The 16,015-nt window shown below is 38.5% G+C and overlaps 2 protein-coding genes across 2 annotated transcripts; one reads left to right on the forward strand and one right to left on the reverse strand.

Moving 5' to 3' along the window:
• Window positions 1–91: 91 nt before the first annotated feature.
• BUD31 (BUD31 homolog) lies at window positions 92–5,526 on the reverse strand. Its single transcript, XM_063430261.1, has 4 exons — window positions 5,250–5,526; window positions 2,675–2,797; window positions 1,477–1,643; window positions 92–252 (listed from the first exon to the last, which is right to left on the reverse strand). Exons 1-4 carry the CDS (start codon window positions 5,341–5,343, stop codon window positions 202–204), a joined length of 435 nt encoding a protein of 144 aa, XP_063286331.1. The 5' UTR covers window positions 5,344–5,526; the 3' UTR covers window positions 92–201.
• A 53-nt stretch (window positions 5,527–5,579) lies between these two features.
• Window positions 5,580–14,714, forward strand: PDAP1 (PDGFA associated protein 1). Its single transcript, XM_063430260.1, has 6 exons — window positions 5,580–5,918; window positions 8,381–8,472; window positions 8,734–8,844; window positions 10,902–11,023; window positions 13,287–13,438; window positions 14,424–14,714. The coding sequence occupies exons 1-6, from the start codon at window positions 5,906–5,908 to the stop codon at window positions 14,480–14,482; spliced, it is 549 nt and encodes a 182-aa protein (XP_063286330.1). The 5' UTR covers window positions 5,580–5,905; the 3' UTR covers window positions 14,483–14,714.
• Window positions 14,715–16,015: the final 1,301 nt, after the last annotated feature.

A 16,015-nucleotide genomic window follows, 5' to 3' on the forward strand; every position in this document is an offset into this window, starting at 1 on the left:
TTTTAAATTATTTCTGAAAAATTGAAAATTAGAAAGACAATATGTTCTAGTTTTGCAAACAGCATAAAATTCAACATCAATACAGCAGATGAGCAATAAAAGCAATATTTATTACACACAATACAGATATACATTAAGAAAAGAAATAGAACAGATTTATCTTCTGAAAACCATGCAGCCCCTCTTCAGTGTTAAAAGTTTTTATCCAGAGCACCCTCTACAGCCACAGTGTGTGCATTCAATAATCCTCCCCTGCAAAAAAAAAAAATATATATATATGTTTAAATAAATAAAAACTCAAATATACTTTCATGAACACCTACATGAGCCTCAACTAAAGTATGTGTTTCTTATAAATGCACCTAATTTCTGAAGTAAACATAGGCATAAACAAGTGATGAAACATTGCCAAACATTTTTATTACGGCATTTAAAAAGCACCAACAAATGCTGCAACACTGAACATTTTGAGGAAGAGACAGACCAATATAAAAGGCAAAGCTGCGATCTTAAAAGGTTATAAAATCAAGCAAGCTCTGCATAATAGCCATACAGTGGGCCATCTTTAGGGCTCTCCTACACAGTTACTTAGTGAATTTCAAATTCAAAAGGAGACTATATTGCCAAGAATACAAAGCCGTATTACTGGCACTATAGCTCCACCCTCCCTCGGGTGAAAAAAAGAAAAAAAAAAGTTAAAAACCCTTAACTTGCCCTATCCCCGCACTGATGTCCCTCGGCGCAGAGTCGACACTCCGCCCCCATCTTTGTCCCACAATAAGGGAGTGACGATGCACATGCGCGGCAGATGCAACGCACGCATTGAATCAGACGCTGGAATTCCTCATGCAGAGCGTGAGGACGCCCAGCATCAGATACAAGACCAAAGGTCCGTTTCAATCCAGAAAGCCCTCTAGTGGATATCTAGTAGACAGCCACTGGAGGCAGACTTAGTGCAATGTAAGCGTTGCAGTTTTCTCTGTTTTACATCGCAGCACAAAGAGCAATAGAGACACTTTCCTAAACTAGGGTAGCCAAAATGAAAGCATTGTTGAAATAGATAATTTTTAAGTTAGGCTAGTTTGACCTGAAATTTACTTTAAAAATCTCACTTTAGTGAATAATCCTGTCATTCACAACCAGGAGGAAGTTATATCACATCTCTTGAGTGCAAGGGAGCCCCTCATGCAGTCTCTGCAGCCACAGTCTGCATAGACAGTCCAGACACTTGCAGTTAACAGGTGGCTATGATCTATAACAACTGCTTAGTATGTTCATCTGATTAAAAAAAAAAAATCCTAAAATGGCTTAAATTACATAACTGACCTTGCAGTAGCTTACAGATTTATTTTTTTATTTTGTTCAAGATAAAATAAGCTTTGTGAGAACCAAAAGGTAAAAACACAGAACAAACCCTCAAAGAGATTCAATTGTTCAATAAGTTAAACAGTTAAATAAAAAGTGTTTAATATTTACCACTTCCAGCTTGCTCTTCGGCACCCGGCAAATACAGTTTGTTCCAAAGTTGGTGTCTCGTGTCTGTATACAACGCAAGCAGCACAAGTTTTCATATCCTTGTTTCTTCCACTTTGCAATTAGGTTTTTATCAGCATATCCTTCTCTGATACAGTAATCATACAATTCTGCAAAAAAAAAAAATCACTGATCGTTAACAATTCTTTATAGCAAACAGCAACCGTAATTAATTATGAAGCAGCCGCTTTAAAAAAGGATCAATCTGGTCACCAGAACTACTTAATTTCAATTAAGTTGTTAAAGCACCTGAGTTGGAATCTTACACAATGCTCTCAGCCCATCACGGACGTCTCACTGATGCTTCTGCAGCATGAGGCAGAGGGTCCAGCAGGACAGGCACTGTAAAGCACTTTGGGGTTAAACTGTTCTAATACCATAAGAGAACAACATCCATTACCTCCAAACGCCATTACAACTTCAGTCAAATTAAAAGTAAGGAGTGTTCCTTTAACCCCTTAAGGACACATGGCATGTCATGTCATGATTCCCTTTTATTCCAGAAGTTTGGTCCTTAAGGGGTTAAAAATGTTCTCCAAGTTCATTATTTAGCTGCCGTTTGGGCATTTTCCAGCTGAGTTATCCCATTACACAGCTAATAAATCGAAAACAATGTACTACAGGAACAAACATTTATTCCATTTACAAAATACAATCAGTGGTTTCTGGAAGTAATAAATATTTTCTTAAGATTAATTGGTTATCTATTAAGTGTAAAGAAGCTATTCTGAATAACAGTGTTTTTGTCCTGGGTAACAGAATATGCAAAAGTAAATATTACATAGCACAAAGTACTATAATGGTATGGTAATATTTAAACATTTTTGGGATTTTGCAATACACGACTTTTTATACATTAGGTTACCACCTACATGTTTTCTGGGTGAAATGTGCTACCAACTACAAAGAAAAAATAAATAAATAATTCCAAACCTGAATCCCATCTCAGCAAACAATTATACTGCTGCTTTCATTACAAAAATTAATGAGCCAAAACTATTTTGTAGCATTGGTATTCTGTTTGCTAGAACAAAAATCTAATTTTGAAGCTTGAGTTAATGCTCTACAGTTCCTAAATTTTATATTAAGAATTCCAGATATTAAACTGTATGCAAGATTGGATTTGGGAACGAAAACAAACCTCTGCTAATGGCCTTCCTTTTATAGAAAAGGTCAAATATGTAGCGCGTTTTCTGATGATGAATTCGGAAAATAGGCCACAATGATTCCACTTTACGCTTTCCTTCATGAGGTTCAGTTTCAGCTGTAACAGAATAGAGACAAAAAAAATGCATAGCAGTGAGATATAAGTTTTAAAAGACAGATTAATTTACCATATCCACGTTATCAGAGTGGTGGTTGTGATCAGTGAGACCCTTCAATGAGGTCCCAAAACAATTCTAAGCCAGTTTGAAGAGGGGGGGGGACGGGGACAGAGGAACACTTTGTGTGTTAGTAATACAGCTCTCTATTCCCAAAACTAAAGTGTTCCTTTAATACCTACACACAGATCGAGTTGCTAATCTCAGACTTGTTTCTGATACCACAGAGAAAGTCAATTGCCATCTTGATATTGCCTAAAATTTTTGATTCATTGGCCTTTACTACTGAAGCTGCAAGGACAATTCTCCATAGAGAACCTTAATACAGTGGAACCTCGGAAGTCGAACAGTCCCATTCTCGAACAATTCGGAAGTCGAACAAACATTATGAGTAAAAAATGTCTTAGGACGCGAACGATCTTCGGTACCCGAACAAATCATGCCACAAACATGTTCAATTAGACACATTTTAAAAGCCAGAAGAACAGTTGCGTATCCCCATTCATACAATAATATATCTCTTCTTACGCCATCAACTCTCATTACAGGTAAAGTGAAGTTACATTTACTGTACATTGTGTTTTCCTATGCTTTTTATGCACGCAAGGCATTATTATACTATAATATTTTGTTAAAATGCTGTAATTTTAGGGGGCTGGAACAGATTAATCAAATTTACATTAATTCTTATGGGAAATGTTGATTTGGTTCTCTAACAAATCAGAACTAATTAAGTTCAAATTCCGAGGTTCCACTGTAAAAGTAATAACCACAAATGTATACTTTGATTCTTATCCCCAATGCACCTCTGATCCAGCATATTCTTCAGATATCCTACTTCCAAATGTGTTTGGTCAGAATTTAATGGGCAAGAGAGCATAATCTCTCAACCACCGAATACCATCCAAATAAGAAGTTACACTTTATGTAGATTTGAAAGGAGGCTTGGACCTAGTGACCCAGCTAAGTGTAAAACTGCTTGACTGGTTATAGTGGCATGGCGAAAATAATAATACAAAAGCTAAGCAACCCAAAGAGGAAAACAATAGCATATTATCACAAATATCAATACACAAAATAGGTAGATCAGTGTCCATAAGGGGTTCACTGGTTTTGCACCTCTGCCTAAGTTGTGTTTCAGCAGACATACCAAGGAATCCATGTTTAAAATAAAATATGAGGCAAAAAAAATATAAAAATGGTTCTTTGCTGAACTCATTTGCATATGCCAATCAAGAATCTATTTTCTGTGGGAAAAGCAGGTCTAATGCTTGACTGATGTGTGCAGATCTGTATTTACTATCCACTGACTTCAGGTATAAGGTATTTTCAGTCATTTATCCCCCACTATAAACTTTCTTGGTTTGTGAGATAGAGATTGTTATATAGAGCTATCTAATTAGTTTCCCCAAAGAAAACCAGCTAACCACTTAGAGGGACACTATGGTTATATAGTCACCAGATCAAATTTAACGATCTCAGCCAAGGAGGACAGGACAATCACAGCAATAAAGACGCAGTGGTGGAAATCAGGTGAGTAAACTCAGCATTTACTCCTCCAACTGGAGCGGGAACCTAAACATTACTTTTACATCTATAGTGTCAGAAATACATGTTTGTATGCCTGACACCATAGTGTATACAATTTCCCATTTGAGTTATTTCTAAAATATTGTAATTTTAAGCACTGACAGTTTTATACAAATTTAAAGTGACAAGAAAGGCATCAAAACAGCTTTAGCTTAAATCAGTTTTAGCTCTTGTTCTCGGCCATTTAGGAGTGAAAAATAACGTTTGCTTTGGTTTATGCAGCCCTAACTGCACCTCTACTGGCTGTGACGGACACAGCCTGCATGAAAAAAAAAATGGTTTGATTTAGCATCGAGATCATGCAAGGACATGATCTATACACCAAAACTGCTTCCTTAAGCTAAAGTTATTTTGGTGCCTACAGTATCCCTTTAAACTAGACTTATTTTGGTAAAGAAGAGTATTGCAAATGTGTGTTTTTAACCCCTTAAGGACACGTGACATGTCATGTTTCCCTTTTATTCCAGAAGTTTGGTCCTTAAGGGGTTAAACAAATGTTGCTATATTCGCCTATTTTTAACCATTCAGACATTACCGAGCTAAAATGATTTACTAAACTCTTGGTTCTAGTGAACTGAAATCCAAATGGCAATCTGAGCAAAAATAGCTGACTTGGGAGGAAAAATAAAAATCCCCCACCCCTCTATTATCACAGTTTGGGTAATTGTAACCTCAGATTTTGCCATTTGGACTTTGATTCGTTACAATCCCATTGAACAATGCTCTAGGTGCAGGCACTCCAGGTGCTGCTGACTACATGTCCCACAATGCTGTGTGGGAGTCAGTGTGCAGCATGTTGCTCACCTTCCCTCATTTTCTGGTCCAGCTCATCCAGGGTGGGCTCGATCAGCTCCCAGCCGTCCGGTGGAGATTTCTTACTCCGTTTAACTTTGGGCATGTTGTCCGCTATCCGGCCGTGAGTTAATAATCAGTAACTGAGCCGAGATGGGGGGTCGCCCTCGCTGCCTCGCTGCCGCCCTGTCCCGGGACCCTCTGCGAGACTCACTGCAAACAGCAGACTGTATACACTCTGGCTTCAGACCCGCTACTGCCGCCTCTGGGCGCGCGCACTTATGACGTCACCACGCGGCCTAGCCTCTCACTGGGTTTCCGGTCGCTGTGAAATGACGCCATTACGGTTACCGCGCTGCACCCTGGGCCTGCCTATTGAGCGGAGGCAGCCTGAGGCTGGGACTGAGAGCCATCGCCGAGGCGGCCCACGTTGCGTCAGTTTTAGCTGCCCACCGCAGTGCCTGCCGGGAAAACAAAGAGCGCCGAGCTCAGATCCTGTCTGCTCTCCAGCCCAGTATTATCCGGGACACCGCGCCCCGGAGCCGGTCTGCCGCCTGCTATCTCGGCTAGCTGCACCCGCTATCGGTTAGTGCCGGAGATCAGGCGAGACAGAGTCCGGAGCCGCGTGCTCGCCAAGGCGGGGGATCGCCAGACACAGCGGGGGGATCATGCCGAAAGGAGGTAACGGGGGACCGGGGGGGCCGATCGGCATGTGGGGGGGACATTCACCGGCCGGCTGTATCGGTAGAACCGGCACACTGACCGACCGACCGCACATGGGATGATGGCTGGTGGAGGCAGAGTGCCGGTACCGGGAGCTGGGATTATATACACTGTATTATATATATATATATATATATATATATATATATATTTTACAATTATTAACCATACGCTATTACATATATTATATTACATATACTGTATTACATATATATTACATTTATTAACTATATTATATATATATTACATTTATTACGTATACTGTATTACATGTTAGCCGTACTGAGAGCTGCTTCCAGTACGATTAATGTAACGCAGGATCCCAGCCATAGACAGCTGTCTGTGGACTCCTCTCCCAGTCATGCTCAGCCAGCCAGCCAGCAGGCGAACTGGGGATCATGTGCAGCCCTGGTGACCTACATCCAGAGAGATATCACTGGGTCACCGCTTCTTGATCCAATGATAAATGGATAAATGCTTTCTGCCATTTTGGTGTCAAGAATAATTTTTTTTTCATTGTTTGTTGCAAAATTGGAAAGCGCCTCAAACGGTGTTTTTGTCATTTATTTTGGATCAACTGCAAAAATAAATGTGAGAAAAGCTGAACTTGATGGACACGTGACTCTTTTTATCCTCTGTAACAATGTAACTAGCAATAAATGATTGCTCAGCATATGGATGTCAGGTGTACCTGTGCAGCTCTGGATACTAGCAAAGCTATATCTGTATCCTGTGATACTAGCAAAGCTATATCTGTATCCTGTGATACTAGCAACGCTATAGCTGTACCTGCCATGCTTCCCATATGGAACTGCCATGTGAACACACATATATGTAGGTCTGGCATCAGTAACATGTGTGGCTGAAACATTGTCACAATAAACATGTTATCAAATCCAGTATAAGCAAAAGATGGATTTGACTAGGAAACACTGTAATTTCAAAGTCTTTAAATGGTTTTCCCACTTGCTTATATAAGTCTAGTAGTATTTTTATTTGCGTGCTTATTCATGACTATATTTCTGTAAGCTTTTGTAAGGAGCGCACTAAATGAGAGAGATGGATAGATATAGTGACAAGCTCATTTGTGGGAACAGGTTTGTAAAGTGGTTAAATGTTTTTATGTATGTAATTTATGAAGAATATTTCTTAATACTTTGATAAATCATTTAGGTTGTTATTTTGATTTATGTTTGATTCCACAAGATAATTAACATGTAGCTAGCTACCAGTTCTTTTGACTGCCAGGAGCTGGATTTTACATACACTTTTTAATATTGATATTTCTCATTTATCTACAAGTACTAATTAAGTGTCCACGTTATATGCAGAATCTGCATAAATATAAAGCTATATAAGTTGTTCAAGCTTCAAAATATACTTTCTTAACTACTTTTATGGTAGAAAGCAAAATGGTGGTGTGGACCGGGTAGAACCGCCATAGATTGAGCGATCGGCAGGAAAGGTCAGGCTGGAAAATGAGTAGCTCCGAGGAGGTTTCGTGGATCTGAGATTACTGATTTATTATGCTTGGTTTGTTTTCAACTGCAACATTTAATGAAAATCTATAGAAATACCCAACATGTCTAAATCAGAAGCACTGTTACATTCTCAGCATATCAATGTCTGTTTAAATAAAAAAAGAAATTGAAAAGGTTAAGATTCCATATAAAGTGTAGGGATTCTGGTGTTTCTAAAGAAAATAAATGGCTTGGAAACTTGCTAAAATTCAGGGTGACCTGGCTGTACATGTGAGAACATGTCTGTACCACAAGTTGCACCGTATCCCTGCCAAGATTATTTTTTACAATAGATGGGAGAGCCTTGCATTGTGCATCACTGGCAGTACACTTTCTAGGATATAATCCATCAAAAGGGAGTGGTTTCTGTTCTCATTAAGGGCTTTCCAATTTCATGGAATCTTTGTAAAGTATTTATTGCTTCTTCAACCTGCCTATTTATCCCAATTAATGGAACTGAATTCTAATACCACAGGTACATTTTAATTATTTTTATATTGTTATTAAATCACAATTTCCATCATCCCTAATAAAATGGCTGCTCATTTACCAGAGATTTTTGTTAATACAATTCAGCTAAACTACAAAACTGAAAACTGAAGTGCTAAATGCAAGCCTCTCAATGATAAAACATCACTTCTCTGAAGCACTAATAGGACAATGCCAAATACTTACCAGTATAAAAGCCATGCATTAAATTAATCTTCCAATGATCGAAATATGTGTATATATCACATAATTTTTCCAGCATTGTTTATATTGTTTGAAATCTTTATACATGCAATATTACATAAATAATGAAATGAAAAAACACAAAGGCGTTGCCCATGTAAACTTTAAATTTACTTTAAAAATGCAGTCCATCCTAAATCAAACACCACATGTCTTTATTTTACGCAGGTAGAAAAGGAGGCCATAAAGGTCGTGTGAGGCAATACACTAGTCCAGAGGAGATTGATGCCCAGATTAAAGCAGAACATGAAAGGGCACAGGTGTGTACAATATGTTTTTGTTATTTAAAATCATATTTTAATGCATTATTCACATGTAATAGCGCTTCATTCCCTTATATTATTTACCTAGTTTGTTTATCTCTAATGAACACTGCTTTTTGTAGCACACATACATCCTTTCCTATTCTGTGTCTATTCACACTCTAATTTTAGGTCCTATGTTTCCCACCTCATTTATATGGACCCTTGGTAGTCAGTCCTGTAGTATAGTCAATAGTTCTTTCTCTCTCTAATTCTCAGGAAGCAGAATTGGAGGAAGGTGGCGGTGGTGCTGCTGGCGGCGACCCCACCAAGCCAAAAAAGGACCAGAGTTCAGACGAAAGTGATGATGAAGATGATGAAGATTATCAGGTATCACCTTATACTAACAATACTTGTAATGTATGTTGTACATATAACTTCATAGTGCATGAATATATCTGGTATGTAAAGGGAGATTAACATAAATCATGTAAATATATGTTTGGAGTCTAATAATATGGTGCCAGGAGTGCCCCGGGGCACCCCTCCTAATCGTTAAACCATTTTAGAACAGTTTGATTTCTTACCTGGATTATGCTAGGAGCTGCTTTTGCAGCCTTCAGCTTCCTGCTACTGTTAAGACAAGGTAGTGGGCCCGGAACCCAGGTAAGATATCAGCAACTCCACCCAAGGTACATGATCACCCATTTTTAATTGCGGTTATACTGTATGACACCCTGATTTACTCTCCTTGCGTCTGTAGGAATCCAGCATCACCTAGGTCCACAATGACCTCTTGCATATGCCAGAAAGAATCTGGAATTTCCTGGCTTTTCTTCTGATCTGTGGGGATATTTATGGGATAATAATTGTAAACAGATGAGAATTGCCCACGATTTTCAATTCTCAGATCCCAAAGATCGTTATCGTTCTAAGTGAAATGTATATCATATAATAAATCACAATTTGTTATAAAAATAGATAATTTATTGTGACATTTTAAAATATAATATTAAGTAACGTGCGTGACAATAAAGGGACACTGTAGGCACCCAGACCACTTCTGCCCATTGGAGTGGTCTGGGTGCCAACTCCCACTACGCTTAACCCTGCAAGTGTAATTATTGCAGTTTTTTTTTATAAGCTGCAATAATTACCTTGCAGGGTTAACTCCACCTCTAGTGGCTGTCTAGTAGACAGCCACTAGAGGGCACTTCCTGAATTATAGCACAGAAAACCTGTGCTAGAGCGTCGCTGGACGTCCTCACGCTGTGTGAGGACCTCCAGCGTCTCTCAATTCTCCATAGGAAAGCATTGAAAAGCATTTTCAATGCTTTCCTATGGAGAGCTCTAATGCGCATGCGCGGATTGTTTTCCTGGCACTGGAGTTTCCCTTTAAATTAAAAACAAGGGACTAAGCAACATTACCTCTTCCTTATAGAATTCCCGTTCAACACCCCCACCATTGCTTAATGAGACACTCCACATCACCAAAGCTTGCTGCAGTTCTTTATGTGAATAGTGTGTCTATGTTTTTATTAATTTATTTTACAAAAAGTGCAGATTTTAGTAGAAATTGACACTATTTTAAATTAACCGCCCTGGCTATCAATGAGACCACTAAACTCTGGAGTCAGGCAATTGCGCACAGCACCTGTGTTGCAAAGACTTCTCATTGAGCTACACTGAGGAAGAAGGGTGGGGCTTGAAAATCCTTCAGATAAGAGATTTTAGATATTCCACAATTAAAAAATGCATTAATTAAATGCATGCATGTTTTTCATTGGGATACATCTACTAAATTGTGATTATTTATAGATTTATTTATTTATTTATTTATTTTATTGAATTTAGTTAGTGGAGTGTCTCTTTAACTGCATTTTAAAAACTTTGCTGGCTCATGCGGGACACCTGCTGCTGCAAGCTCCTGACACTGAATGAAACCTTCTATACTTGCTGTTTTTAGATTAACCCTCCTATGACAAAATGCTAAATTAAACACATTCATTTTTTATTGGGGGTATATCTACTAAACAGTGATTTTTGTTTTGCCTCTGGGCAGTGGTTTCTCTTTAATTTTAAGTTATAGAACACCATTTCCTACCTGACTGAAATTGTTATATCAACTCCTAGTCCATTATGAATTGTTTTTTTGTTCACAAAATAATCTGTAGTTTCAATGATGCCCTTCAAGTTATTCAGTCATCCATATGATTTAATTTTTTTTTTTTTTTTCTTCTTTTCATTCATTCTCCATTGTCTCCCACAGAGGTTAGCGTTTGAGCATTCTTGCCAAGCTATTCACATAAAACTTGCTCCTTGTACTGTACCGGCATGTCTAATTTTATAATGTATCCTCTGTACCCGCTTATCACTGCATAATTAATTTTTGTCACACACTTTATTTTGAATGGCTAGTTTTACAAAATATTTGGTTTTTGTTCCAGCAAAAGCGCAAAGGAGTAGAAGGTCTGATCGATATAGAAAATCCTAACCGAGCAGCACAAACTGCCAAGAAGGTCACCCAGGTTGATGTGGAATTACCTAAAGAACTATCTAGAAGAGAAAGGTAATATTTAAACATACAAAAGGTACTCTTTAATGCCAGCTTTTTTTTTTTTTTTTCTTAATCGATCTATTGAGACCAAAGTGTTGGGACACCTGTCCATCACACCAACGGGGACTTTTATGACCGCTTCCACTCTTGTGGGAAGACTTTCCATAAGATATTGTAGGGTTTCTGTTGGAATTTTTGCCTATTTACACAGTAGAGCATTTGTTAGCTCAGGCACTGATGTTAGACGAGAAGGCCTGTCTCGCAATCTCCGTCCCAGTTCATCCAGGTGTTCCATTAAGCTCCAGCCGCACAGTTTTTTTGTGTTGATATTAATGCTAGTGAAAGTTTGGAATTCTTCAGCTATGGAATTAGCAAAGCGTTGACCACTTTTACGCACCATGCACCTCCGCATTAGGTGACCCCGCTCTGTGACTTTGCATGGTCTTCCACTTCGTGGCTGAGTAGCTGCTCTTCCTAAACATTTTCACTTTCCAAGAATACCACTTACAGCTAACTGTGGAATATCTAGTAGGGATGACATTTCACAAACTGACTTATTGCAAAGGTGGCATCCCGTCACAGTACATCTTGGCTCTTCAGAATGTCAGAATTACCTCTTTTTTTTTTTTCCACAAATGTTTGTAAATGCATACTGCGTGGCTGGATGCTTGATTTTATACACGTATGGCAATGGGTCAGATTGAAACACCAGAATTCAATAATTCTATACACGTGTATGATAAAAAACTCAAGCGCAACTAGATGCAAAATGTGCACACACAGTGCTGTATACAATTCATTAAAGGACTAAACAACAAATGTTCCATGTTTTTCCTTTATCAGTGCATTTCTAGTATTGATAAAGGGAAAACCCAAAAGGTTTTTTTAGTCCTTCAATATGTTGTATGCAGCACTGTGTGTGCACATTTAGTATCTAGTTGCTCTTCTTTGATTTATTTTTTTTTTTTTTTTTTTAACCTTGTGCATTTGAATTTAACCCTGCTTTGAGCAGAAAGGTACTAGGCCAGCAGCACAGTGTTATTCGGTTTGTATTTTTAGGGGTATTTCAATAACCCCTACTTTGTCTGTATGTGGCTTTATTATATATGTATGTCTCTCTCTTTTTGTTGTGGTGTTTTTTGTTTGTTTTTTGTCCCTTCTCATTGAATTGATCCAGGTTTATTTGTAAGACTTACGGTAATTCTTACAGATTCTTTCTATCCAGTACCTTTTTCTTTGGTATTGGTTGCTTCACTGTAGGGTTTATTAATTGAACAATGAATTGCAGTGAAAGCTGAACTAAAAGATTCAGGGAAACATTTACTAAAGTTAAGTTCCTGCTATGTTATATCATCATTCTGACCAATACACCTCAATACTTATTGGTGCTACTTCATTTAACAGCTCACACACTGTCAGGGATCATGATTGTTAAAAAAAAAAAATGTAAATAGTTTTTTTTTAAAATTTGAATTGTGCACGGTAACTGTAGTAAGAGTTGTAGTATTAGAGGTGTGAGTAGTTGTAATAGTTGGTATTCATTGTCTGAAGTCCAGCGGTATAAAGAGGGCAAACACGACACAGATTTGCAGATTTCATTTCTTTTTCAGCAGTACATTTATTCATGCCTGCCTTTTGGGTGCTCCCTCTTTGCCACAGTCCATGAGTGTGCTCCGTTAGCCCCTGCCTGTCCTGCTTCTTCCAATACATCCTGGAAGATCAGTCATTGATTTCTGTGTTTGTTTGGTAAAGTGGCCAATTCCTGTTGTCTGAATATGCCTGGGTACAGACAAATCCATTTGCATCTGATTACAAAATTAACCGTGAAATGTCCCAGGAGCCATCTATACATGACATGCAATGTGTAAATACAAAATCATAAATTGTTTGTAATCTTAATAAACATTTTTATTTTGAGGAGGAACCATTTCTGCTTGAATGTGATAATATTGGATGCTGTGGTTTTGATAAAGAGTTGCATAAAACTGCGTTTATGAATGAATTCAGTTTCCCTGTACTTGCAGTCCTGTAATTTATATATTTACTTATTTTTTTATTTTTATTTTTGTATGTCTCCTTATCGGTTAGGGGGTTTTAAAAATAAAGTTTTTCACTTTTACCCGGTCAGATGAAATATTTAGTGAAATTAAAACGCAGAGTACTCACTGTAATGTATAATAACATTTTACAAACACATCTAAATGTTGCATTCTGATATCTTTGCTAGGCTTTTGTGATTTTAAATAATGTATGCTTAATTTTATTTTTTGGACAGGGAGGAGATAGAAAAGCAAAAGGCGAAAGAACGTTACATGAAGATGCATTTAGCTGGAAAAACAGACCAGGCAAAAGCTGACTTAGCCCGACTAGCAATCATCCGCAAACAGAGGGAGGAGGCAGCAAAGAAAAAAGAAGAAGAAAAAAAATGTTAGTGTCTTTTTAAATATTTGCTTCTTCCTGCCACAGGATTGGGGAGGGATTGTATTTACTCATACATATGTCAAAGTGTCAGCTGAGCATTCTCAGCTGATGAGCACCGCCCTAGTTCAGTTGGCACTACAAGCCAAGCCTTAAAGGTTACCCGACACTGTAACCAGTATGGCACACTTACCAGTTGTGAATTCCTGCTAGCCAGTGGCAAGAGGAAATTTTGAGCCCTGATGCAAGTTCATTTTGAGCCCTGATGCAAGTTCATTTTGAGCCCTGATGCAAGTTCATTTTGAGCCCTGATGCAAGTTCATTTTGAGCCCTGATGCAAGTTCATTTTGAGCCCTGATGCAAGTTAATTTGTGAACTGAAATGTCCACCTTACTTTGCAATACAGCTGGAAGATATTCAAAGATTGTGAGTATTTGTTTACCATTGCTTACTACAAGTGACTTGAGGCAATAATTAGGTATTCAAATCACCAGAGCAGTGAGTGCAAGGCTAATTTATACTTTTGTTTATTCATATACACAAATTCCCTATACAAACATCCTAAATACTTTACTAGGACGTATGAAGAGGAAAATGTACATATTCTCGTTTTGAAATGATTTGACTTAGGTCTTTTGGGTGCCTGCTGCACTACTGGTCCTTCTGGATAATGCTGAAGATGAAGTTGCCTTTCCACTCTACAAATATCCGTTTTGTCCCTGTCTGGGCCTCATTCATTCGCTTAGTGTCAGCTCACTTTAGGGGAGGTACTATAACTGCACTATGGAGACAGACATTTTACTTGGGCGTGCAATTGATATGCCCATATTGGGACAAGATGCCTCGGACTCATGCTTAGAATTCTTCCTATTTAATTGTTGACTAACATTTTTTATTGAGTGTGTTACCGTAAAATGTTTGTTTTTTATCTACCACATTTGACAGTGAAACTTTTGAACTATAAGACGCTAAGAGATTATATTTCTTTTTGCAGTAAAAGATTCAACGGGAGCACCAGCCAAAGGAATGCAGTCCCTGTCCCTTAATAAATAACGTGGCCAACATGGATTAGTGCTTCAGGACCCTGCAGTCATTAAAGTACTTGACAAATCACCTCCCTGCTCACCTACATACCACCACTCCATTGAGTTGATACAGAGTTTCCAGGCCAGGATAAAGCTGTCAGAGACTGAATACACACTATGCGCATATGAATTGAAACACAGAGTGTTTACGGAGCTTGGGTTGTTAAAAGGAGGGAATAAAGTTTAGAATTCAAATGAAAGGATTACTATTCAATTTCTTTTCCATTTTCTGGAGGCACACATGTGGTTGTATGAATCCTATGTTCTCTAAATATAGCATTTTAGTTATTAATGAAACTCTTCAGATGTATTTAAGCCTTGAGGCAAATGTTTGACTATGTAAGGGCGAGGCAGAGCTTTTATAAACTGGTACACGTACTCTGTCCTTGCTCTATTTACCTTAAAATCTCCATTAAGGGAAGTTTCCTATGGTCTTGCAGTTTTTTGCTATTTGACACGTAGTACAGTAACAATTCTTTAAATACATTTTTGGTACTAATGATTCTGGCATAATTAAGAATATAGCACCAACATATTCTAGCAGCACTGTATAATAAGTAAACAACACAAACATTTACATCTAACAAAATACCTATGACATACAAGAATAATAGGTGAAGAGGGCTATGCCAAAACAAGGTTACAATCTAAAGATAAAGTGTGTGGGTAATTCAAGTAAATTTAAACGCTATGTACATTAGGGCTCGACAAATCTCAGGCATCAGGGTGCCATGGCAAAAAAATTTCCTGGTTCTTGGGATTTGTGAGTCCGTTCTCTCCGAGGCGGCCAGCATCACATATTGTGGGCGGTCGGCGAGGGAGCTGTGATCTTCCTGTTCTGCTCCCTCACACACCACTTAGTGATGCCAGGGCCGAAATTTGAAGATCATTTTAGCCACCGCCTTACTAAGCAGAATGTGAGGGAACAGATCAGGAAGATCAAAGCTCCTTCACCGTCCGCCTACCGTATGAGCAGCTGGCTGCCAGTGTTACAAACGCTGGTATTGCAGATACCCGTTCGTCTGTTTCCTCCAAAACTGCTGGAGCCTGAGTGATTATAGCTCGCAGTTCGGGTGTTGATTCGAACGTTCCAGACAAAATACAGCATCCAAGCAGATTCTTCACAGCAGGGTAGACCGTTACCCAAACATCAGCCTAGACGAGATGAAGGGTATAACAGGACTGCTTTATTCAGGCTAACTGCCTTGCTTTTATGCCGTTACAAACATACAGGGTTTCCATTGACATTCCAGGGGCATTCCCCACTGGACCTGAGAGGGGACAGTGACAAGTTACATTTTACAGTTCCATTGGCTCTCAGGTCCAACAGTAATCCAATTCTTCCCCTGTACTTGGGAGATAATTGATATTTAGCTTAGTGCTTGATTCAATTATCTCCAAACCCAAAAAGCACACATTTTCACAAAACTCAGAAAGTACCCCAAACTTTCTTGCAACCCCACAAAAAGTGATGTCACCTGATAGCCCTGATCTTGGTGAC

The sequence above is a fragment of the Pelobates fuscus genome, chromosome 8, assembly GCF_036172605.1.
Source record: "Pelobates fuscus isolate aPelFus1 chromosome 8, aPelFus1.pri, whole genome shotgun sequence".
In the NCBI taxonomy this organism is placed as follows: Eukaryota; Metazoa; Chordata; class Amphibia; order Anura; family Pelobatidae; genus Pelobates; species Pelobates fuscus.